At 49.7% G+C, this 25,726-nt stretch overlaps 1 protein-coding gene across 1 annotated transcript in view; it reads left to right on the top strand.

The window, feature by feature from the left end:
• uxs1 (UDP-glucuronate decarboxylase 1) overlaps positions 1-25,726 on the top strand; it is a 55,023-nt gene that overhangs the window by 5,605 nt on the left and 23,692 nt on the right. The window contains exons 3-7 of the mRNA XM_061226156.1: positions 400-448; positions 6,767-6,810; positions 11,190-11,250; positions 17,756-17,936; positions 23,596-23,700. Of these exons, the coding sequence (XP_061082140.1) occupies positions 400-448; positions 6,767-6,810; positions 11,190-11,250; positions 17,756-17,936; positions 23,596-23,700 (440 nt within the window). The remainder of the gene's footprint in view (positions 1-399; positions 449-6,766; positions 6,811-11,189; positions 11,251-17,755; positions 17,937-23,595; positions 23,701-25,726) is intronic.

A 25,726-nucleotide genomic window follows, 5' to 3' on the forward strand; every position in this document is an offset into this window, starting at 1 on the left:
TTCATCCACTAGCCACACTGCATGCAGCTCCAGGAAATTACTAAATTATCTTGCATGCATTGAGGAGAGTGTTGCTTTAGCACATGTCTGAAGTGTTATGTTTACAAAACAGCTGTTTAAGGCATTGTGTGCTGTCCTTATCTCTGCGGTTATCCCTGGGCGATGTTAGCGATGGCAAATGCTCTCATAGAGCGACATACAGTTGATTAGACTAAGCAGGAGACAATTCTCCCCTGGAGCAACGCGGGGTTAAGGGCCTTCCTCAAGGTGGCTACACCGGGGATCGAACCCCAGACCCTGCGGGGTCCCAGTCATGTACCGTAACCAGTACGCTACAGGCCCGCCCCTGTGAAAGCGCTGCTGTCCGTCTTCCACTAAAAACAGAGCTCTTCCTTTCAGGTCCATCCAGGAGCAAGGCGAAATGAAGATCGAACACAAGATAAACGAGGTGCGTTGAACACTGACCTTTTTTATTTATTATTATTTTTTTTTTTTTTTTTCCTCTCTTCTCTCTCTTTCGTTTCCTTTTGATTTTCATCGTCGTTTCTAACCTCGGGTAATTCCTTAATGAGATTTGGCATGGTGTTATAGGGGTCTGTTTTTTGCTAATCAGATTTCAAGATTATAATCACTCATAACTTGTCAACCTGTCTTTTTGGGCTGAACATATGTAAAAGACAGAGCTGTGTATTAGGTGATCCAAGACCCGCTGTGTTGGAGATTGGGCAAGTCAGAGGCACGGAGTCACAGGAACGAGCGCGTGCTTTGTTAGTCCGTATCTCCCAGGTTAACAATCAGAGACAAGTGTCATTTGGGTTCCAGGGATTTCCTATGAGGTCAGATCAGCGTGTCGAATCTCATTCGAATCCGTGACGATGTGGTCCGGAAGTGTGTCGAGTTGACGTGGAATCAGCGTCAGATACTGATCTCTGGGCACGGTTACTGTCGCTAAGCTGTCCCCCCCCCCCCCCCCCCCCCCGTGGGCTGGGGCTGTGAAGTGGCGGCAAACGGCTAATTGAGTATGAGCGAGCGTGGAAACGGCTAATTGCGAAAATGTCGAAAATAATGGCAAGAAATGAAGGAAGGCGCCCAGCCTGCCACACGTCCGTGCGTGTGTTCCCAGATCGGGTCAGACGCCGAATGCTAATGTTGGACAGCACCTCCCATTAGCACCTCAGCTGGTTACAGTGGGGCGGCCTGTAGCGTAGTGGTTAAGGTAAATGACTGGGACGCACAAGGTCGGTGGTTCTAATCCCGGCGCAGCCACAATAAGATCCGCACAGCCGTTGGGCCCTTGAGCAAGGCCCCTTAACCCCGTATTGCTCCAGGAGAGGATTGTCTCCCGCTTAGTCTAATCAACTGTACGTCGCTCTGGATAAGAGCGTCTGCCAAATGCCAATAATGTAATGTAATGTACAGTGATGGTTACGGGGCTGGTTTCAGGTTGACATTTGGGCTGCTTTGTTAACTGGCTGTGCCCGGAGCACTGCTGGATTAGCGCCCCCCCCCGGCTAGTGGCTAGGTGCCCACAGGTTGCTGGCTGTGACTCGCTGTCATCCGTATGAGCTCATTGGGAGGTAAGGAGGATGTCCTACTGAATGCCTTTTCCGGTAGACCGCTCAGCGCTATGCTAGCGGAGCTCATCATAGACGGCGGCAACAACAACTTCATAAAAGCGAGCGAAGCGTTGAATCCTTCCACAGGCACAAAACTGCACGGCTCCGGATCTTTCGCAAATTGTCGCTATGCAGCTTTCGTTGCTTTAAAAAAAAAAAAATGTCGTGGTTACGAGCGTACGGTCAGATTTGTGTATCAAATGCAGCGACAAAGATGACGCTATCTCTGCTGGGACGGCCAGTCCACCGACACATTTGCGCCCCTGTGGGTTTTATTTTTATTTTATTTCAATCAACGCTTGACATTGGTTGCATGTCCCCATCCGTAGGCCTCTGATTACCGATACCGCAGGTCGCTATTAGATAATGGGCGAATTGTATCAGATAAAACCGAGGTGGAAGATTCTCAATGCTCTTTTCACATCTGTAGCAGATGAGCTTCCTGGCGAACGTGGGGTTCAATGAGCAGTGAAGGAACGGCCGATGAGCCACCTGCAGGGGAATATCAACGTTCCCATTGTGTGTGTATGTGCTGTATAGTTAAATAACCCTATATGTATCGTGCTTTTCGTTATACGGTCGCCCGTGGCCCGAGGTGTCCCTGGCCTTGTACAGCGAGGACCACGTCTAAAAGAAGTCATTGTTCATCGACTTCATTGTGTCGCGTTTCCATGGTAATTTTACGATGTGTATGGTTGTTGCCAAGGGCTCCGGACATTATGTGCATTTTAAAATATGTCCGTTGAAGTCAACCTGTCAATACGCCTCTCGGGGCTAACGCTTGCGCCCGGTAGAGCCCGTATGGTGTAAAATTGTCTCTGGCTTGCAGGGGAGCTTGTGGAAAGAGCGTTTTCGCCTCTGCAGTGTCGTTTTTTTTCTGAAAACAACACCGGTCTTCACTGACTGTGGGCCGGTAAGCTCTTCAGAACTCCCTCTACAGGTGAGGGATGTTACTACAGCTCCAGAGAACAGGAGCGATTCAGGCAACATAAAAGAGATGATTTGTTTATCAGTGAAGTCATATTTCCTGTGATGTATTTTGGGTTCCAAAAGTGCAAAAAGGAAAAATAATTTAATAAAATAAAAGGCCAGTGGATGTTGTTTCATCCCGTCTGGGTCCCCAGGACGGTCTGACAGAAGCAGTCCGGAGGCGGTCCCTGAAAGTCTGTTATTACAGAGATGACTGCTGCCTAATCACCCTGCTAATGACCCAAAAGGCTGCTTATCATCACAAGCCTGCCTCTGCAATACTCCTGACCTTCTAGTTCAAAGCGCTTTATCTGTGTGCCGTTCGCCCGTTACCTTTTAGCCGCCGCCACGCTACTTATCTGTAGAGGAAAGTGACGTTTGATGCGGAAGGCTTCACAGAGGTGCGGAAAAACCGCAAAGGCGTCAGCGTCGTGCTCGGCCGCTCTTGCGCGCTGCCTCTATTCCCGATAATGGGGTTGGCCACCTGCCCGTCTCCCGCGGAGAGAGTCTCTTTATGTCGCACGGCCGCAGGGTTTATGAGCCGAGCGGTAGGTGGTGGTGTGTTGGCGGTGTGTTTGGTTGGCATTTTATATAGCGCCTTTATCCAGAGCGCTGTACAATTGATGGTTCTTATTTACCCATTCATACACACATTCACACATCAACGGCGATTGGCTGCCATGCAAGGCACCGACCAGCTCGTCAGGAGCATTCGGGGGTTAGGTGTCTTGCTCAGGGACACTTCGACACAGCCCGGGCGGGGGATCGAACCGGCAACCCTCCGACTGCCAGACGACTGCTCTTACTGCCTGAGCCATGTCGCCCCCAGTGTTTACTGGGGTGGGCGTGCTGTCGTTTCGGCGGAGACTGCCTTGTTGCAGAGCGCGGCGTGTTTGCGCCGGTCCGTGCCGTGATCCCGCGCAGACGCCCGAGGGCTTTCGGCAGCTCTGTTTGTTTGCCCGCGACGGCGGTTTAGCGCTTTCCAGGCTCCCGGCAGAAGGATGAATGAGAGGGCGGTGGAGTTAACGAGATGCTGGATTGAGTTTTGTTTGTGTTTGCATTTAGAAAACGCCGTTCCAGTGATAACGAGTTGGTTCTGAAGTTAATTTGGGCTTGTTGTGATCGCATGGGCTCCTTCTCCATCTCCTCCCCTCCCTGCCATCGGACCTCTCCAGCTCCTGAATGCTGCTGCTCGGCTGGTCTAAGGCCTCTTCAGCCCCCTCTGTATCTCTCTCCCCTTCTCCTCTGCCTCTCCTGACGACCTCAGTCCCCTCTGTATCTCTCTCCCCTTCTCCTCTCCCTCTCCTGACGACCTCAGCCTCCTCTGTATCTCTCTCCCCTTCTCCTCTCCCTCTCCTGACGACCTCAGCCTCCTCTGTATCTCTCTCCCCTTCTCCTCTCCCTTTCCTGACGACCTCAGCCCCCTCTGTATCTCTCTCCCCTTCTCCTCTCCCTCTCCTGACGACCTCAGCCCCCTCTGTATCTCTCTCCCCTTCTCCTCTCCCTCTCCTGACGACCTCAGCCCCCTCTGTATCTCTCTCCCCTTCTCCTCTCCCTCTCCTGACGACCTCAGCCCCCTCTGTATCTCTCTCCCCTTCTCCTCTCCCTCTCCTGATGACCTCAGCCTCCTCTGTATCTCTCTCCCCTTCTCCTCTCCCTCTCCTGACGACCTCAGCCTCCTCTGTATCTCTCTCCCCTTCTCCTCTCCCTCTCCTGACGACCTCAGCCCCTTCTGTATCTCTCTCCCCTTCTCCTCTCCCTCTCCTGACGACCTCAGCCCCCTCTGTATCTCTCTCCCCTTCTCCTCTCCCTCTCCTGACGACCTCAGCCTCCTCTGGATCTCTCTCCCCTTCTCCTCTCCCTCTCCTGACGACCTCAGCCCCCTCTGTATCTCTCTCCCCTTCTCCTCTCCCTCTCCTGACGACCTCAGCCTCCTCTGTATCTCTCTCCCCTTCTCCTCTCCCTCTCCTGACGACCTCCGGCGGGGCTACCCAACTCCACGTCCTGCGGGCCGCGGTGTCTGCAGGCATTAGCTGCAACCGTGCGCTACACCACCCGAGTTCATGAATTGGCTTATTGTCTGAACCAAGCAGGTAAAATACTGAGTGAAATCAGGTGGAGTAGCACACGACAGGAGCGAATACCCGCAGACACTGCGGCCTGCAGGACCTGGAGCTGAGTAGAGCTGACCTCTATACAGCTCACGTGGAATTAAACAGCTTGGTGATGGCCTATTGGGCGGCTAAAGAGACTACACTGTTATATATTTAATCGATCATCAGACCCTAGACACAAAGCTCACCTGCCTGTTCTGCTATCTGTGGGCACCTACCCCGACTGCAAGCTTCCCACTGCGGTCCGGACCGTAAAAACTCCGCCCGTCTTCCTACATAGACTGGAGGCCATCTCTGCTAACTGCACCATGGGTCCCCCAGACCTCCTGTAGCCATTCTCTATCTGTCTTTGTATTTCCTTTTGAGATGATGATGTTCTAGGTACCGCTGTGTGAAGACAGGTTAGCTATGTAGTGGTATTTGTTTGGTTGGTTTGTTGGGCCTTAAAGTTTAAACTTTGGTGACTTCCTGGCGTGAGTGTTGTGTAATGTTTGTACTGTAATGGTGTGGGTGTTGTGTAATGTGTACTGTAATGGTGTGAGTGTTGTGTAATGTTTTGTGTAATGTGTTGTACTGTAATGGTGTGGGTTTTGTGTAATGTGTTGTACTGTAATGGTGTGGGTGTTGTGTAATGTGTTGTACTGTAATGGTGTGGGTGTTGTGTAATGTGTTGTACTGTAATGGTGTGGGTTTTGTGTAATGTGTTGTACTGTAATGGTGTGGGTGTTGTGTAATGTGTACTGTAATGGTGTGAGTGTTGTGTAATGTGTTGTTCTGTAATGGTGTGAGTGTTGTGTAATGTGTTGTACTGTAATGGTGTGAGTGTTGTGTAATGTGTACTGTAATGGTGTGAGTGCTGTGTAATGTGTTGTTCTGTAATGGTGTGGGTGCTGTGTTATGTGTTGCACAGTAATGGTGTGAGTGTTGCGTAATGTGTTGTTCTGTACTGTACGTTCATGTCGTGGGTGTTGATGATAGATTTTTCTGGTGTTGTTGGTGTTGATGATAGATTGTTCTGGTGTTGTGGGTGTTGATGATGGATTGTTCTGGTGTTGTGGGTGTTGATGATGGATTGTTCTGGTGTTGTGGGTGTTGATGATAGATTGTTCTGGTGTTGTGGGTGTTGATGATAGATTGTTCTGGTGTTGTGGGTGTTGATGATGGATCGTTCTGGTGTTGTGGGTGTTGATGATAGATTGTTCTGGTGTTGTGGGTGTTGATGATGGATTGTTCTGGTGTTGTGGGTGTTGATGATGGATTGTTCTGGTGTTGTGGGTGTTGATGATGGATTGTTCTGGTGTTGTGGGTGTTGATGATGGATTGTTCTGGTGTTGTGGGTGTTGATGATGGATTGTTCTGGTGTTGTGGGTGTTGATGATGGATTGTTCTGGTGTTGTGGGTGTTGATGATGGATTGTTCTGGTGTTGTGGGTGTTGATGATGGATTGTTCTGGTGTTGTGGGTGTTGATGATGGATTGTTCTGGTGTTGTGGGTGTTGATGATGGATTGTTCTGGTGTTGTGGGTGTTGATGATGGATCGTTCTGGTGTTGTGGGTGTTGATGATGGATCGTTCTGGTGTTGTGGGTGTTGATGATGGATCGTTCTGGTGTTGTGGGTGTTGATGATGGATCGTTCTGGTGTTGTGGGTGTTGATGATGGATCGTTCTGGTGTTGTGGGTGTTGATGACGGATTGTTCTGGTGTTGTGGGTGTTGATGATGGATTGTTCTGGTGTTGTGGGTGTTGATGATGGATTGTTCTGGTGTTGTGGGTGTTGATGATGGATTGTTCTGGTGTTGTGGGTGTTGATGATGGATTGTGGGTGTTGATGATGGATTGTGGGTGTTGATGATGGATTGTTCTGGTGTTGTGGGTGTTGATGATGGATTGTGGGTGTTGATGATGGATTGTTCTGGTGTTGTGGGTGTTGATGATGGATTGTTCTGGTGTTGTGGGTGTTGATGATGGATTGTTCTGGTGTTGTGGGTGTTGATGATGGATTGTTCTGGTGTTGTGGGTGTTGATGATGGATTGTTCTGGTGACGGCACCGTTCTCCCTTCCTGCAGGCGGTCGCCCCTCTTCGGGAGAAGATCCGAGATTTGGAGCTCAGGTACGTATCACGTCGCTGTGAAAGGTGTACCCCCCCCAAACCCACCAAATATACCAGCGAGTGGAAGTGTCTGGGAGGCCAAGGACACGTGTGTAGTCTGACCGATGCTACTGGAACAGGGTTAATTGGATGTGTTCTCGTATATAGCTGACTCCAAACGATACTTTTAACAAAAGGAACTGCCAATGTCCGCCAATAGTGTGGCTCTGTATCTGTCATCGCTGTCTATCTGTGTAGATGCGGACGTGCCTCTGGCCTTTATAGCACACAATGATACAATGATGACGGCACAGCGAGGGTGATTGTGGGGTGCAGGTATCCGATGTTATCTGTGTCTGTTGGCGCTCTAAACCGCTGGGTGTGCAGTGGTGCGAGCCAAGAGGATGCAGGTTAAAATGAATGCAATTTATTATCCTGAATGTTGATGGAGAAAAACAATGCCGACGTGTAAGGTGTGTAACGTGAATGGCTACACGCAGGCGATCGTATTGGCGAGTCTCCTCGAACCATTCCACGTTTCCCTCTATATACCCAGGGTTTACAGAGAAACAACAAATCGTCAAATTAATAATCGTCACGGTCACAAGACGGCGTTAACAATGTTTCTGCTGATGTTATCTCCGTACATCTAACAAACCTGGTTACCCTGTGGCACAGCTGGTAGTGCCACCCCACCAATGGCACAGAACTGTTTCCCACAACATATATCTAAAGACACCAAACTGTCTGTTAGCTATCTGAAGACGCCAAACTGTATGCGTGTACAGTACTAATTCAACTGAACAGTTCTGGGAGCGTTCCACTGAGGTGGCAGAATTGCGCAGAGGCAGCGCAATGATGGGAGCAATAGTCCTGTATTGAGGGAGCGATAGTCCTGTATTGAGGGAGCGATAGTCCTGTATTGAGGGAGCAATAGTCCTGTATTGAGGGAGCAATAGTCCTGTATTGAGGCAGCAATAGTCCTGTATTGAGGGAGCAATAGTCCTGTATTGAGGGAGCAATAGTCCTGTCTTGAGGCAGCAATAGTCCTATCTTGAGGCAGCAATAGTCCTGTATTGAGGGAGCAATAGTCCTGTATTGAGGGAACGATAGTCCTGTATTGAGGGAGCGATAGTCCTGTATTGAGGGAGCGATAGTCCTGTATTGAGGGAGCAATAGTCCTGTATTGAGGGAGCAATAGTCCTGTATTGAGGGCGCAATAGTCCTGTATTGAGGGAGCAATAGTCCTGTATTGAGGGAGCAATAGTCCTGTATTGAGGGAGCGATAGTCCTGTATTGAGGGAGCGATAGTCCTGTATTGAGGGAGCAATAGTCCTGTATTGAGGGAGCGATAGTCCTGTCTTGGCGGGCACTGTGTGCGGGACCGCTCGGCGAACACAATGTTCTCACAATGTCACTCCATGTTTGTCAGCGTCATAATGCGATAAATCCTCAGGTTATCTCCACGGGGAGGGTCGGGGGTCAATTCAATTTCTGCTCATGAAAAGGAAGTGACCTCGTAGGAACCTTTTGTGACGTTTTTCCATTCGTGGATTGAATGTGAATTAATTTCCTTAAACGGCTGAATTGAATTGGACTTGACCCAGAACCTCGGTTCATTGTCCAAACCCACCAGTCCTCTCCCTCATATCTTATTTTCCTCCCTCTCTCCTCTCCCCATCTCTCCCCCACTCCTCTTCCCACACCCTCTCTCCCTCTGTCCTCTCCTTCTCTCCTCTCCTTCTCTCCTCTCCTTCTCTCTCACTCATCTATCACTCGCACCTTCTCTCCATCTCTCCCTCTCTCCATCTGTCCCTCGCATCTTCTCTCTCCCTCTCTCCTCTCTCCCCCTCTCTCTCCCTCCCTCCCTCCCTCCATCTCTCCCTCTCTCCCTCCCTCCCCCTCTCTGCTGTCTTTTGCTTTGCTATGTAAATGGACACATATCTGCATATGTGCTAGACAGCCAGGCCTTTGTGCTTTGACTATCTCTCACTCTGTTTGCCTTTGAAGGCCCTGAGCACAGCGTGTGCTTTAATAACAAACCAGAGGCTAGAACACCTTGTCTTCACTGAGGAAGAAGCACACGCACACACAATAGGGGGTCCCAAGAGTAAAGCTCTGAAATAGGGGTCTACGTTCAGCCATTTTGTATTTTAAACTGGCTGCCCCCGCCCCGCCCCGGACTGAAGTTTGCAGTCTCTCGCTTGTTCCGTCCTGCAGCTTGATTTAGCGGAGGGACAAGATGTCCGCCGTGTTTTCCTTCGCTGAGTCAGCATTGATGGATCTCTGTGCTAACATCACCTCGGCCCCCGCTGTTCATGAAACACTAAATAATTAATCGATCCTGGTCGCCAAACACACTGCAAACTCTCTCACCCCCCTCTCAGTTGCTGAGCTCTCCTGTGGAACCCGGGCTGGCCCGGTTACACATGACCCTGTGCATGCTGGGATATCTTGGACGCTTAAATAACATAAGGTGCCGCAACAGGACATGGCTTTAGGCTCTCTCCTTCGACTGGAGGCAACCCATCACAGAATTTTGCCTCTTGACATGATGCGACTGTGCGACCTTAAAACGATGTTCTCACGCCACCGGGCAAATTGGTGCCAAAGTGCCACCGTTTAGATCGTCTGATGGGCTCAGATGTCGCCCGCGCACACACATGGGGCCCCCCTGCAGAGAAACGGCTCTTACAGCGCTTTACTGCGTTTCCCTCCCTTCCATTCAGAGGCACCGAAAGGATTTCTCAACAACAATATGGGTAGTGAACGGAGAGGCGGAAGAGGCCAGCAGGCTCAAGGTTGTTTTTATTATCGTGTTGTTAAGATGTCTGCGTTTATTTCGTACTTTGAGTCGTGATCGTAAAAGAGGCTCCTTGATTTGAGGAGGCAGGACTGCGGCTGGATGCTCTGTGCAGGATGCTCTGTGCAGGATGGGCTCTGGGCAGGATGCTCTGTGCAGGATGCTCTGTGCAGGCGTAGGCAGGGGAGAGATTGCATCTACATGTGCCGCAGTCGCTGCATATCTGCAGTCAGGATGCATCGCTGTATATCCGCAGTCAGGATGCATCGCTGCATATCCGCAGTCAGGATGCATCGCTGCATATCCGCAGTCAGGATGCATCGCTGCATATCCGCAGTCAGGATGCATCGCTGCATATCCGCAGTCAGGATGCATCGCTGTATATCCGCAGTCAGGATGCATCGCTGCATATCCGCAGTCAGGATGCATCGCTGCATATCCGCAGTCAGGATGCATCGCTGTATATCTGCAGTCAGGATGCATCGCTGCATATCCGCAGTCAGGATGCATCACTGCATATCTGCAGTCAGAATGCATCGCTGCATATCTGCAGTCAGGATGCATCACTGCATATCTGCAGTCAGAATGCATCGCTGCATATCTGCAGTCAGGATGCATCACTGCATATCTGCAGTCAGGATGCATCGCTGTATATCCGCAGTCAGGATGCATCGCTGCATATCTGCAGTCAGGATGCATCGCTGTATATCCGCAGTCAGGATGCATCGCTGTATATCCGCAGTCAGGATGCATCGCTGCATATCCGCAGGCTGACGCATTCCCCAGCACAGAGAGCACAGGCTGGTTTTATGGGCTTTTTCTGGCTGCGGATGAGGACAAGCACACACGAGCAGACATTACCTCTTCTTGGAGTGTAGCATTGTGGGTAGCGTGCTGGCCTCTGCTTCGTTTCCCAGTCTGAGGAGGAGTGGCGCATTATGGGTAGTGTTCTGGGCTCTGCTTGGTTTCCCAGTCTGAGGAGGAGTAGAGCATTGTGGGTAGGGTTCTGGGCTCTGTTATGACTGAGGCTGCAGGTTCGACTTCGTGCTGGGGCACAGCCGTCGCGCCCTTGAGCAAGGTTACCCTGGTTACCTTGAGCCGCTTCAGTAGGTGTGGGCGGAACACCGAAGCGCATTAGTCACGCTTGAAGGGAGCGTCCGCTTTTGAAGCGGAACGAACATGAGGCTGAAACCGGAGTAGGCTGCTGAGGCTGAGGCCGTTCTCTCGACCTCACGGGACGAGGGGGAGTCTCACTTTGTAGATCAGTTATTGATCAGCGTCGATGACTTCCTGGAGCCGGTCATGTGACATTTCACCCCCGCAGTGTGAAGAGAAAAGAGCTTTATCCGATAAACACCGAACAACGATTAGGCCACATTTATATATACAAATTTAATTTATATATATCAATATACAGTATATTTATGAACTTAAATATTATTTTTTTCCTTTTACTCTTACTGCACTTTTTATATTGCTGTGAGGTGGTGATGTTTTAGTTTACAGTGAGATGGTGAAATGTTTTAGTTTACAGTGAGGTGTTTTTAATGGGAGTGTTTATATCTGATTCCCACTGATGAAGATGTTTTTCCTCCAGTTTATCGCAGAAGTACCCTCCCGTGAAGTTCCTGTCGGAGAAGGACAGGAAGAGGATCTTGGTGAGTGATAAGTCTGGTCTTGTGCGTTTCCACGCATCTTTTGTTCCCCGACGTTAATTTTAAAATGCCTCCCATTTTCAAGACCCTGGGGAATATGCCAATTAACACGTTGATTGAGTCATGAGGAGAACATTTGCTAAGATACTGACTTGTCCCGATAACATTTTATCTATAAATGTCCTTTTGTTGGGTTAACATACAGTGCAGTCCATATGTATTTGGACAGTTGGACAATTCATGTTCTTTTGGTTCAACTCCAGCACAGTGGATTTTGAAATGAAGCAATGAACAATGATGTTAAAATACACACTGTCACCTTTCATTTGAAGGTATTTACTCCATATGGGGTGATCTGTGTTGGAATTTCATCCCTTTTTATACATAGTTCCTCTGTTTTATAGGAACAAAAGTAATTGCACGGGTGTATTCAATCGCATCCTTAGTGCAGGCATAAGAGAGCTTGTGGTATCTAGTCTTGATTCTCGGCTCTTGATTGCCTCTGTTATTGGCCTTTGACAACACAAGGAACGGGTTTTGCGCCAGTTCCAGGCAAGGAAGCGATTATTCGCAAGATTGCCTTTGACGGACCTCAGGGCTGCATATCATGTCTCCAGTGGGGTTTTTTTTTTTCCCCCCCATTTTCATTTTACCAGAATAAGTGAACCTCTGTTTTATGTTGGATGAGCACAGCAGCACGTTAGCGGTGAGATCCCAGGGGCTGGTTACCGGGCTGGGCCCTGCGGTACGGAGGTGTTAGGGGGGTGATAGGGGGGCATTAGGGGGGCGTTAGGGGGGTGATAGGGGGGCATTAGGGAGGCGATAGGGAGGCGATAGGGGGGTGATAGGTGGGCATTAGGGGGGTGATAGGGGGGCGTTAGGGAGGTGATAGGGGGGCGTTAGGGAGGTGATAGGGGGGCGTTAGGGAGGTGATAGGGGGGCATTAGGGGGGCATTAGGGGGGCGATAGGGGGGCATTAGGGAGGCGATAGGGAGGCGATAGGGGGGCGTTAGGGAGGTGATAGGGGGGTGATAGGTGGGCATTAGGGGGGTGATAGGGGGGCGTTAGGGAGGTGATAGGGGGGCGTTAGGGAGGTGATAGGGGGGCGTTAGGGAGGTGTTAGGGGGGCATTAGGGGGGTGATAGGGGGGCGATAGGGAGGCGTTAGGGAGGTGATAGGCAGGTGATAGGGGGCGTTAGGGAGGCGATAGGGAGGCGTTAGGGAGGTGATAGGCAGGTGATAGGGGGGCGTTAGGGAGGTGATAGGGAGGTGATAGGCAGGTGATAGGGGGGCGTTAGGGGGGCGTTAGGGAGGCGATATGGAGGTGATAGGGAGGCGATAGGGAGGTGATAGGCAGGTGATAGGGGGGCGTTAGGGAGGCGATAGGGAGGCGTTAGGGAGGTGATAGGGAGGCGATAGGGAGGCGATAGGGAGGTGATAGGCAGGTGATAGGGGGGCGTTAGGGAGGCGTTAGGGGGGGCGTTAGGGAGGCGATAGGGAGGCGTTAGGGAGGCGATAGGGAGGCGATAGGGAGGTGATAGGGGGGCATTAGGGAGGTGATAGGGAGGCGTTAGGGAGGTGATAGGTGATAGGGGGAGACGTTTTCCCCTGTTGACATGCGCTGCGATCATTTCCCTTTGTTTCAGCTGTGAGAGAGGGGAGAACCCCCCCCCCATACCTCTCCCCCTCACCTCGCAACGGCCGAGGCCTTTATAAATACATATATATTTCAATAAATAAATGAATGGATAAAAGTATGAGAAAATTGTTGAATAAAAAGGGTAAATGAACACAAAAATGAATAGATGAAAGGAGTATAAATGTTTATGGGCAACAGTAGCTCAGGCGATAAGAGTAGTTGTCTGGCAGTCGGAGGGTTGCCGGTTCGATCCCACCAGGGCTGTGTTGAAGTGTTCCTGAGCAAGACACCTAACCCCCAAATGCTCCTGATGAGCTGGTCGGTGCCTTGCATTGCAGCCAATCGTCGATGGCGTGTGAGTGTGTGTATGAACGGGTGAATGAGAAGCATCAATTGTGAAGTGCTTTGGATACAGGTGCTATGTAAATGCGGACAATTTACCATTTACCATTCATACACTTATAATTTTATGTGCTTATTATTTTCTGTATTTATCTTTTTCCATATTTCTGTGTCTTTTCCGTTTCTTTGATATTTGGGCAGGTGTCTCCACACCTCCACACACATGTCTGTCCCTCGTCGGTCTTTAATGGCGTGGCGTGGCGTGGTTTGCGTGGGTGTGAAAAAGCGCTTGTGTCTCGGCCTCGAGCGCCAGGCAGCGAAATGTTAAAACGTTTCAGGGCAGTGACTCATTTCTCCCCCGAGGCCCGAAATGGAAATGAACTTTTTCCAACGTCGACAGAAAAGACCCTTGATGATCGCCCACACTTGGCCGCGTCTCCGCTGGGTCGGATTAGTCTTTCCCGCCGCGTTCAGGCCATGTCTTCTTGACATTTTATTTCTTTTTTTTTTTTGCCTGGAGATTTACGGATGGATTTCCGCAGGCAGGTCTGTGAGGAGTGAGCGTACGGGGCTCGCCCTGAGATGTGAACAGCGTCGCTCGAAGCCTAAGAACAGCTTTATTGACTTTATTGACTCGAGGAAGATGAATGGGCTTGTGGCTGACGCGGCCGACGTGCTATCTGGAGAAACGAATAAGTCCGTCCGAGTCCTAAGTCTCGCTGCCCTGCCTTCGGTCGTCACGATGGGAAGTGTGTGGCACTTCTGTGACTCGCGGTTCATTCAGCTTTCTGGCCTGATGGTATTTCAGTGAGATGTATATGAGTCTAGGCTACAGCAGGGTGGCCTGATGGTATTTCAGTGAGGTGTATATGAGTCTAGGCTACAGCAGGGTAGCCTGATGGTATTTCAGTGAGGTGTATATGAGTCTAGGCTACAGCAGGGTAGCCTGATGGTATTTCAGTGAGATGTATATGAGTCTAGGCTACAGCAGGGTGGCCTGATGGTATTTCAGTGAGGTGTATATGAGTCTAGGCTACAGCAGGGTGGCCTGATGGTATTCAGTGAGGTGTATATGAGTCTTGGCTACAGCAGGGTAGCCTGATGGTATTTCAGTGAGGTGTATATGAGTCTAGGCTACAGCAGGGTAGCCTGATGGTATTTCAGTGAGGTGTATATGAGTCTAGCTACAGCAGGGTGGCCTGATGGTATTTCAGTGAGGTGTATATGAGTCTAGGCTACAGCAGGGTGGCCTGATGGTATTTCAGTGAGGTGTATATGAGTCTAGGCTACAGCAGGGTGGCCTGATGGTATTTCAGTGAGGTGTATATGAGTCTAGGCTACAGCAGGGTGGCCTGATGGTATTTCAGTGAGGTGTATATGAGTCTAGGCTACAGCAGGGTAGCCTGATGGTATTTCAGTGAGATGTATATGAGTCTAGGCTACAGCAGGGTGGCCTGATGGTATTTCAGTGAGGTGTATATGAGTCTAGGCTACAGCAGGGTGGCCTGATGGTATTCAGTGAGGTGTATATGAGTCTTGGCTACAGCAGGGTAGCCTGATGGTATTTCAGTGAGGTGTATATGAGTCTAGGCTACAGCAGGGTAGCCTGATGGTATTTCAGTGAGGTGTATATGAGTCTAGCTACAGCAGGGTGGCCTGATGGTATTTCAGTGAGGTGTATATGAGTCTAGGCTACAGCAGGGTGGCCTGATGGTATTTCAGTGAGGTGTATATGAGTCTAGGCTACAGCAGGGTGGCCTGATGGTATTTCAGTGAGGTGTATATGAGTCTTGGCTACAGCAGGGTAGCCTGATGGTATTTCAGTGAGGTGTATATGAGTCTAGGCTACAGCAGGGTAGCCTGATGGTATTTCAGTGAGGTGTATATGAGTCTAGCTACAGCAGGGTGGCCTGATGGTATTTCAGTGAGGTGTATATGAGTCTAGGCTACAGCAGGGTGGCCTGATGGTATTTCAGTGAGGTGTATATGAGTCTAGGCTACAGCAGGGTGGCCTGATGGTATTTCAGTGAGGTGTATATGAGTCTTGGCTACAGCAGGGTAGCCTGATGGTATTTCAGTGAGGTGTATATGAGTCCAGGCTACAGCAGGGTAGCCTGATGGTATTTCAGTGAGGTGTATATGAGTCTAGCTACAGCAGGGTAGCCTGATGGTATTTCAGTGAGGTGTATATGAGTCTAGGCTACAGCAGGGTAGCCTGATGGTATTTCAGTGAGGTGTATATGAGTCTAGGCTACAGCAGGGTAGCCTGATGGTATTTCAGTGAGGTGTATATAAGTCTAGGCTACAGCAGGGTAGCCTGATGGTATTTCAGTGAGGTGTATATGACTCTAGGCTAAAGCAGGGTAGCCTGATGGTATTTCAGTGAGGTGTATATGAGTCTAGCTACAGCAGGGTGGCCTGATGGTATTTCAGTGAGGTGTATATGAGTCTAGGCTAAAGCAGGGTAGCCTGATGGTATTTCAGTGAGGTGTATATGAGTCTAGGCTACAGCAGGGTAGCCTGATGGTATTTCAGTGAGGTGTATATGAGTCTAGGCTACAGCAGGGTAGCCTGATGGTATTTCAGTGAGGTGTATATGAGTCTAGGCTACAGCAGGGTGGCCTGATGGTATTTCAGTGAGGTGTATATGAGTCTAGGCTACAGCAGGGTGGCCTGATGGTATTTCAGTGAGGTGTATATGAGTCTAGGCTACAGCAGGGTGGCCTGATGGTATTTCAGTGAGGTGTTTATGAGTCTAGGCTACAGCAGGGTGGCCTGATGGTATTTCAGTGAGGTGTATATGAGTCTAGCTACAGCAGGGTGGCCTGATGGTATTTCAGTGAGGTGTATATGAGTCTAGCTACAGCAGGGTGGCCTGATGGTATTTCAGTGAGGTGTATATGAGTCTAGGCTACAGCAGGGTGGCCTGATGGTATTTCAGTGAGGTGTATATGAGTCTAGGCTACAGCAGGGTGGCCTGATGGTATTTCAGTGAGGTGTATATGAGTCTAGGCTACAGCAGGGTAGCCTGATGGTATTTCAGTGAGGTGTATATGAGTCCAGGCTACAGCAGGGTGGCCTGATGGTATTTCAGTGAGGTGTATATGAGTCTAGCTACAGCAGGATGGCCTGATGGTATTTCAGTGAGGTGTATATAAGTCTAGCTACAGCAGGGTGGCCTGATGGTATTTCAGTGAGGTGTATATGAGTCTAGCTACAGCAGGGTGGCCTGATGGTATTTCAGTGAGGTGTATATAAGTCTAGCTACAGCAGGGTAGTCTGATGGTATTTCAGTGAGGTGTATATAAGTCTAGCTACAGCAGGGTGGCCTGATGGTATTTCAGTGAGGTGTATATGAGTCTAGGCTACAGCAGGGTGGCCTGATGGTATTTCAGTGAGGTGTATATGAGTCTAGGCTACAGCAGGGTGGCCTGATGGTATTTCAGTGAGGTGTATATAAGTCTAGCTACAGCAGGGTAGCCTGATGGTATTTCAGTGAGGTGTATATGAGTCCAGGCTACAGCAGGGTGGCCTGATGGTATTTCAGTGAGGTGTATATGAGTCTAGCTACAGCAGGGTGGCCTGATGGTATTTCAGTGAGGTGTATATAAGTCTAGCTACAGCAGGGTGGCCTGATGGTATTTCAGTGAGGTGTATATGAGTCTAGCTACAGCAGGGTGGCCTGATGGTATTTCAGTGAGGTGTACATGAGTCTAGCTACAGCAGGGTGGCCTGATGGTATTTCAGTGAGGTGTATATGAGTCTAGCTACAGCAGGGTAGTCTGATGGTATTTCAGTGAGGTGTATATGAGTCCAGGCTACAGCAGGGTAGTCTGATGGTATTTCAGTGAGGTGTATATGAGTCTAGGCTACAGCAGGGTGGTCTGATGGTATTTCAGTGAGGTGTATATGAGTCTAGGCTACAGCAGGGTAGTCTGATGGTGGTCGTTTGACTGGCGACTGCAGAGCTGGGGGTTCGAGCCCCAGGTGGGCACGTAGGAGGGCTGATTTCCATGTGGAGAAATGTGGGGTCGGGTCCCGAAATGAGAAGGGCAAACCCTGAGACTTCACCCCTGTGCTCCCGCTCCCTGTCCCGACTGCCAGCTGTCCTCTCGGGGCGTCCGCGAAAAAGAGTCGCCTGTTCCCTTCTGGACCTCCCCTGGGCAAATATAGGATTAAAAAACGTGTGTATCTAATGTGTTCTCTCTTCAGTTCCAGAATGGGTTTGCCTTGCTGCCTGCAGACCAGGAGCAGTGTCCACCGCTGTGGCAATTTTACTAGTGCTTATAATAATAATAATAATAATAATAATAATAATAATAATAATAATATATTTTATTCATGTAGCACTTTTCCCAACCCAAAGACACTACAATCTATCAATAAATACATTTAAAACACAGAAAAAAAACATAAACGATAGTAAGACGATGCAATATTAAGGTACAGCGAGGGTACAATGCTATTGGTCCCTGCTCTGCAGCCCTCACTCCTGAGGCTAACCTCATTGGCCGGCCTCTCCCGCAGATCACCGGAGGGGCGGGGTTCGTGGGCTCCCACCTGACGGACAAGCTGATGATGGACGGTCACGAGGTGACGGTGGTGGACAACTTCTTCACCGGCCGCAAGCGCAACGTGGAGCACTGGATCGGCCACGAGAACTTCGAGCTCATCAACCACGACGTGGTGGAGCCGCTGTACATCGAAGGTGGGAACCCCAGAGACGCTCTGTGTTTTAGACACGAGTCTCTCCCACACCACACACACTCTGTGTTTTAGACACGGGTCTCTCCCACACCAGACACACACTCTGTGTTTTAGACACGGGTCTCTCTCACACCACACACACTCTGTGTTTTAGACACGGGTCTCTCCCACACCACACGCACTCTGTGTTTTAGACACGGGTCTCTCCCACACCACACACACACTCTGTGTTTTAGACACGGGTCTCTCTCACACCACACACACTCTGTGTTTTAGACACGGGTCTCTCCCACACCACACGCACTCTGTGTTTTAGACACGGGTCTCTCTCACACCACACGCACTCTGTGTTTTAGACACGGGTCTCTCCCACACCACACACGCTCTGTGTTTTAGACACGGGTCTCTCCCACAACCGACACGCTCTGTGTTTTAGACACGGGTCTCTCCCACACCAGACACGGGTCTCTCCCACACCACACACGCTCTGTGTTTTAAACACGGGTCTCTCTCACACCAGCGACACTCTGTGTCTTAAACACGGGTCTCTCACACACCAGACACACTCTGTGTCTTAGACACGGGTCTCTCCCACACCAGACACACTCTGTGTTTTAAACACGGGTCTCTCTCACACCAGCGACACTCTGTGTTTTAAACACGGGTCTCTCTCACACCAGACACTCTCTGTGTTTTAGACATGGGTCTCTCCCACACGAGACACGCTCTGCCTTTTTAACACGGTCTCTCGCACACTGGACACGCTCTGTGTTTTAGACAAGCGGGTGACAGCTGGGCTCGGTGTGTGGTTAAGCAGGCACGCACGTCTGGGCGGCGTTACAAATCACTCCAGGGCTTAAAAAGCGTGCTTCTTTCCACCGTAGACACCTGAGACCGGGAGATCACTGCCAAGAGTGCCAGTTTTGCTGTTGTGGTTTTTTTTTTTTTTTACGCTTCAATTCAGCATTTTGAAGACGCAATTTTAACTTACTGTGTTAGTTTATTATTTTTGCACGCCGTGTGACAAAGCTTTTTACTAAACTTTACACAGCCGTCCTGCATTTTATTCTTGGAAGTGATTTGGTTTTTTTCTGTAAAGTCCAACACGCCCTGTTTTCCGTGCCTTTCAGCCAAGCGCTGCATGAATGTGCCAGTGACCGGGTGCTTTCAGTCTCGTGTGTTATCAGCTGGCAGATCTTCAGCAGACGTAGGTTGAGGTGCCCCGTGACATTGTAATGACAGGAGTTTCTACAGGCTAAAGTGTCTCTCTGATGGGCGGCATGATAGGCCAGGATAGCAGGCGTACAATACTGCTCAAAAAGTTCAATATCATAGACACAAAGCCATACAGTAACACTGAGAACACTTATTAATGCAGCCCACAGCGCTCAGCTCCCTCAGTCAAAAGGGGTTGTGTTCTTCAATCACAATGTAAAATGACCCCGGGATATCAGTGCCTGCAAATTCAACCCTATTCCAAGCACAGGGTGCTTAATCGGAAAATGCAGTTGTTTTCCGGTGTCTGTGGATGCTTTCAGAGCTGTGGAAAAAACCCCCACGTCGTGGAGCGTTGCTGATGGGTGTGATTACTGGAGTAAAGGGGGGTACAGCGGAAAGAGGGCCGTTCGCCCAGCGCTGAATTACAGATAAAATGTCAGCGTTCTGCTGCCTGCGAGTGGACAAAGAGGGCCAGACTACCGTTCAATAAGGAAGTCAATAGTTGGTAAAACAAATAAAACAAAGACAAATGAACGTCTGAATTAGGAGAACCCTTACCGTAGAGGCGGCAGAACGCACGCACTCAGGTACGCTGTCCAAATCTGCGGTGAGGTTCATCCCCACGATCAATATGGTTTTTTTTGCCCCCGAGAGCCTGGGGGCAGATGGCCATGTCCTGCTTGATGTTACTAACCCAAGCGGAAATGGCCGTATCACAACAATATTACATTACATTAAATTACATTAATGGCATTTGGCAGACGCTCTTATCCAGAGCGACGTACAGTTGATTAGACTAAGCAGGAGACAATCCTCTCCTGGAGCAATGCAGGGTTAAGGGGCCTTGCTCAAGGACCCAACGGCTGTGCGGATCTTATTGTGGCTACGCCGGAGATTGAACCGCCCCAATACACACATACACTTAGTGACCGCTTCATTAGGCAGACCTGTACACCTGCTGTGATTTTCACACACAACGGCCTCTAGAGAAAAAAAAAACATCCATTGAGGAGCAGTTCTGTGGACAGAAACGGCGTGTTAATGAGAGAGGTCAGAGGAGAAGGGCCAGACTGGTCAAAGCTGACATTACATTACATTACATTATTGGCATTTGGCAGACGCTCTTATCCAGAGCGATGTACAACAAAGTGCATACCCATCACCAGGGATAAGTTCGCTGAAAGACCCTAGAGGGAAGTACAATTTCTACAGGAAGGTGACAGTAAAGCAGATAACCACACATTACAACAGCGGTGTGCAGAAGAGCATCTCTGAAGACACAACGCATCATAACTCTTAAGTGGATAATCTACAGCAGTGGAAGAGTTCAGTCTAAAAGATAAGTAATAAATACCTAATAAAGTGCTCTGATTGAGTGAGTGTATATATTTGTGATGCCGATAAAGCTAGCAATAGTAAAACCGGGGGGAATTATCAAACCTGTTATTCTTCCACCTGTATGGAAATTGAAGCTTCAAAATCAGGGCGGCCTGTAGCGTAGTGGTTAAGGTAAATGACTGGGACGCACAAGGTCGCTGGTTCGATCCCCGGTGTAGCCACAATAAGATCCGCACAGCCGCTGGGCCCTTGAGCAAGGCCTAATCAACTGTACGTGGCTCTGGATAAGATAATGTCAATAGCTGTATTCATAGGAGACAGTGGCACCAATAGTGTAATGTAATGTAAATCGTCCCCGGCAAGCCATTATGAATTTATTTCTGGTGCACAGATGTGTGTGTGTGTTCATGTGTGTGTGGCACGCGGCAGGGTCGCCGGGCAACAGACACTGACAGCGAGTGATTGATCGCTGGGTCAGGGTGTCTGAATGAGTCCAGTGATCTTAATCACGGGGCACCTTCCAGTCTGAGGCTCAAATAGATTGAATGTCTCGATGGAGGACGAACGCGAGACGGAGAATTTGTCTTCACGTACTTTTAATTGCAACAGAACTTCTCGACTAGTGCAGCACTTTTTAAATAAGTTGATGTGCCAAACAAAGTGTGGCATAAATTTGGTGACCAATGTGCAGTTCAGTATCTCATGATTCCCGCCCCAGTCTGGACCGGCCAATCGTGTGCCGCCTCCACCTCGTGCCTGCGATTTGGGACATCTCGTACAACCGTGCCTCTCCTCCCAAACATGTCTTCACCTGGGTCCAATGTGGAATCCCTTTATACTTTTCCAAGCGTCTCTGGCATGCTGGAACCTGCAGTATGCAATCCGCTCAAAGTGCAGACCCCGCCTTCTGCTGGCAGAAGTGCACCTGGCAAGATTTGTAAAAGTATTTGAATCCAAAACAATTAAGTATTTGAACCATGTCCGGTTCACTAGCGCTACTACTAGTACAGTTAGGCTCACAGGCTGAGTCAGAGTAAGACCTTTCATAGGAAATGGATTATACCTGTAACACTGTTTAAACACTAAACTAATACACTTACAGTACTGCGCAGAAGTCTTAGGCACCTGTATAACATTCTGTACAGATGAGATTCTTTCAAAAATAATTTAATGAAAGGTCCTAAATAAATGTACAATACATTTTACATTACATTTTAGTATTTGGCAGAATAGTTAAACTGAATCAAATCTATATTTTTTGTGACCACCCTTGGGTGTTAAAACTGCATCACTTCTCTGAGATAGCCAACGCTGTCCTGCAGTTCTATAAGACAAGCAGCAGGGAGGTTGTTCCAAGCATGTTGGAGAACTTGCCACAGTTCTACTGCAGACTTTGTTTGGCTCCTTGCTTCTGATCTCAGACAGCCTTGATCACGTTTTTATGTAAAAAGTAGTCAATTGTTTTCAGTAATATGTTACTTTTTTTAATTAAATCTTTTGGAAAATGAATATTTGGAAATCTCAAATGTGTTCTTTTATGCTAACACACACACACACACACACAAAATAAACATATATATAATAAATTCTAGGGTGCCTAAGACTTCTGCACAGTACAGTATGGAACAATGATAAACAGTTTACATAGCCAAACAAAAGGCTGTTTGGCTGGATTAAGTATTTATGCGAGGTGTGGTCTAGATTCTGGCTCTGTTCCCGATGTTGCTGTTCCCTGTTCCTTGTTCTTTGAGCGGGAACACAGAAAACAAGGTTTGCTTTTGTCACATCGCTGACATGGCTACAGGCAAGGAAACGGCCCATATGCCGGCACTGAACCTTTCCGCTTCAAACAGGTTCTGTCGACACGAATCCGGGACGGAAGGTGTGATGTGTTCTGTGAGCGTGTGGCTGGGAGCCGCCTCTATTCCAGCGAGGAGGTTTCAGATTCCGCGCTCATTAATGCAACACTTCCTCATGGTGCCGTTGCCACCTGCCTGTCCCTTTTGAATGTTCGTGAAAATATGTCAGAGACGTGTGAAACTGTACAGTTTCTGAAAGACCTTACATTCTACGAGTAGGCCCACCACCCTTCTTCTCGAACCACGGGTTTTTGCTCGTTAAAACCTGTCAGTGAAACGGGCCGGACCTCTCACTTGGTCTGACGAGCGTGTCGGACCTGAACCTCGGGATAATGATGTCGAGGGTCGACGCGGACGCTCCCTGGAGAGTGCGGTGGCCTGGCAGCGGGCTCTCCGATCGGGCGGAGCGAGGGCGGCCCGGCGAACGGTAACGACACGCCTCTCTGAGGGGTTCCAGACGGCGCCGGCCGCGGAAGCCGGGGTCCGTAACGAAGCCGTCCCGCCGGCCCTGGAGCACGCGGCTCGTTAGCCCCGCTCGTTAGCCACGCTCGTTAGCCCGAGGTTCCTCAAGCCTCATGTTTCATTCCCCTTCAACTTCAACTCTTCTCTTTGTCTTCTCCCCCGTCTCATCTGGACTGTGGTTAGCTGTATTTTTCATACAGAAGGGCTGTTCGCCGGGTTGCCATGTCGTGGCCTCACGCTGTGTAGTTTACAGCTCTCTTAAGTACTGTCTCCATGTGTAGTCATGAGGGAGTGACGGGATTTGGAGCGCATCTTAGATTTTCTGGCTGTTTGTGTTGTAGCCTGCGATGCGATGCTTGTGATTGAACAGAGTCGTTCGTAACCCGCGATTATAACGCACGCTAGTGTGCTTGTGTGTCAGCCGCAACGCTTCATCCTGTTTGCTGAGTCGAATGGGGTTTTGGGAGCTGCTTTGAAGAGTGTGTGTGTATGTGTGTGTGTGTCTGTGTGTGTGTGAGACTCTGCTCGTGCGTGTACATTTGTGTACATTTGTGTGTCCATGTGTGTACATATGTGTGTGTGTGTGTGTGTGTGTGTGTCTCTGTGTGTGCACGCACGCATGAGAGTGTGTGTGTGTGTGTGTGTGTGTGAGACTGCTCGTGTGTGTACATTTGTGTGTCCATGTGTGTACATATGTGTGTGTGTGTGTGTGTGCGCATGCGAGTGTGTGTGTGTGTGATCTGAAGTGTTGAATTTTACTTTATTTTTATATTTTTCCAACAGTGGATCAGATTTTTCACTTGGCCTCCCCTGCTTCCCCGCCGAACTACATGTACAACCCCATCAAGACGCTGAAGACCAACACCATCGGCACTCTGAACATGCTGGGTGAGTCAGACTGGGCCGGTTCTCAGTTTTATTTTCCGCGTTATGACAACAGAGGAACATAAAACCGCAAAAGATGGTATCAGGAAATGCGTCCGCGTTAATATTCACTGATGAGCCGGGCGGTAAACATGTTGAGCTCAGAGCAGCGCAGGGCGTGGCTCAGCGCTGCGAGCTGCTGAACGCGGCTCCTAAACGCGGCTCCTGAACACGGCGCCTGAACGCGGCGCCTGAACGCGGCTCCTGAACGCGGGTGCCAAAGCCGCGCGACCCGGAGGCTTATCCAGCCCGGCGCGCGTCTCCATGGCGACGGCGGACTCGGCCGGGCGGCCGCGGTCTCATCTGCATTCAGGAGGGCGCACGTCTGGCCCTGCTGGCACTCGGAGCGCGTGTGTCACTCTGCTCACTCCGCAGCGTGCCGTTACACACCTCAGCAGGGCTGCGTTTGTGATCGTAGCTCCGTATCAGCATCCCCTTTCCTGAGCTTACCGCTATCAATATCACCGTCTCCTATGGATACAGCTAGATATCAATATCACCGTCTCCTATGGATACAGCTAGATATCAATATCACCGTCTCCTATGGATACAGCTAGATATCAATATCACCGTCTCCTATGGACACAGCTAGATATCAATATCACCGTCTCCTATGAATGAAGCTAGATATCAATATCACCGTCTCCTATGGATACAGCTAGATATCAATATCACCGTCTCCTATGAATGAAGCTAGATATCAATATCACCGTCTCCTATGGATACAGCTAGATATCAATATCACCGTCTCCTATGGATACAGCTAGATATCAATGTCACCGTCTCCTATGGATACAGCTAGATATCAATATCACCGTCACGTATGGATACAGCTAGATATCAATCCCAGTATCTCCTGTGAATACAGTTGGATCATTCCATCACTTTCCCTGTGATTACAGTAAGATGGTTACATCATTGTCCCTGCAATTACAGTTAGATAATTACATGACTTGTCCCTGTGATTACAGTAAGATAATTACCTTGCGATTGGGGATAAGTATATAACTGTTCCCTGCTGTAACAACTCGCTGCATTGTCCCTGGAGATTGCTGAAAATTGCCTCGATTGTAAAAGCTGTCCAGGGGTGATGCGGCTCAGAGATGGGTGGAGGAATACGTGCGTCTCAAGGTGGGAGTGACGTGGCTTTGAGATGGGTGGAGGGATACATGCGTCTCAAGGTGGGGGTGATGCGGCTTTGAGCTCAGAGATGGGTGGAGGGATACGTGCGTCTCAAGGTGGGGGTGATGCGGCTTTGAGCTCAGCGATGGGTGGAGGGATACGTGTGTCTCAAGGTGGGGGCGATGCGGCTTTGAGCTCAGCGATGGGTGGAGGGATACGTGCGTCTCAAGGTGGGGGCGATGCGGCTTTGAGCTCAGCGATGGGTGGAGGGATACGTGCGTCTCAAGGTGGGGGCGATGCGGCTTTGAGCTCAGCGATGGGTGGAGGGATACGTGCGTCTCAAGATGGGGGTGATGCGGCTTTGAGCTCAGAGATGGGCGGAGGGATACGTGCGTCTCAAGGTGGGGGCGATGCGGCTTTGAGCTCAGCGATGGGTGGAGGGATACGTGTGTCTGATACATGTGTCACGTCCTGACGTCAGCGCACCCTGCCAGGCGTCTGCCGTTAGCGCGGGGTCGTGAGCCGTACGCTTCTTTTCTCGTCCGTCATCCGCTCATCTTCTCGTGCTAAAAATACCACCGGGCCTGTTCCGGCATGTTCTTTTAATAAACCGGACCGGCGGTGTGGGAGTGGACATGTCATCTTTCACTCCGAGCTCCTGGAAGAGGCATTTAATGCCTCTCCCCTCTCTCCCCTCTCTCCCCTCCTCTCCTCTCTCATTCTCTCTCTCCTCCTCTCTCATTCTCTCTCTCCTCCTCTCTCATTCTCTCTCCTCTCTTCTCCTCTCCTCTCCTCTCCTCTCTTCTCTCTCTCCTCTCCTCTCTCCTCTCCTCTCCTCTCTCATTCTCTCTCCCCTCCTCTCCTCTCT

The sequence above is a fragment of the Conger conger genome, chromosome 17 (genome assembly GCF_963514075.1).
Source record: "Conger conger chromosome 17, fConCon1.1, whole genome shotgun sequence".
NCBI lineage: Eukaryota > Metazoa > Chordata > Actinopteri > Anguilliformes > Congridae > Conger > Conger conger.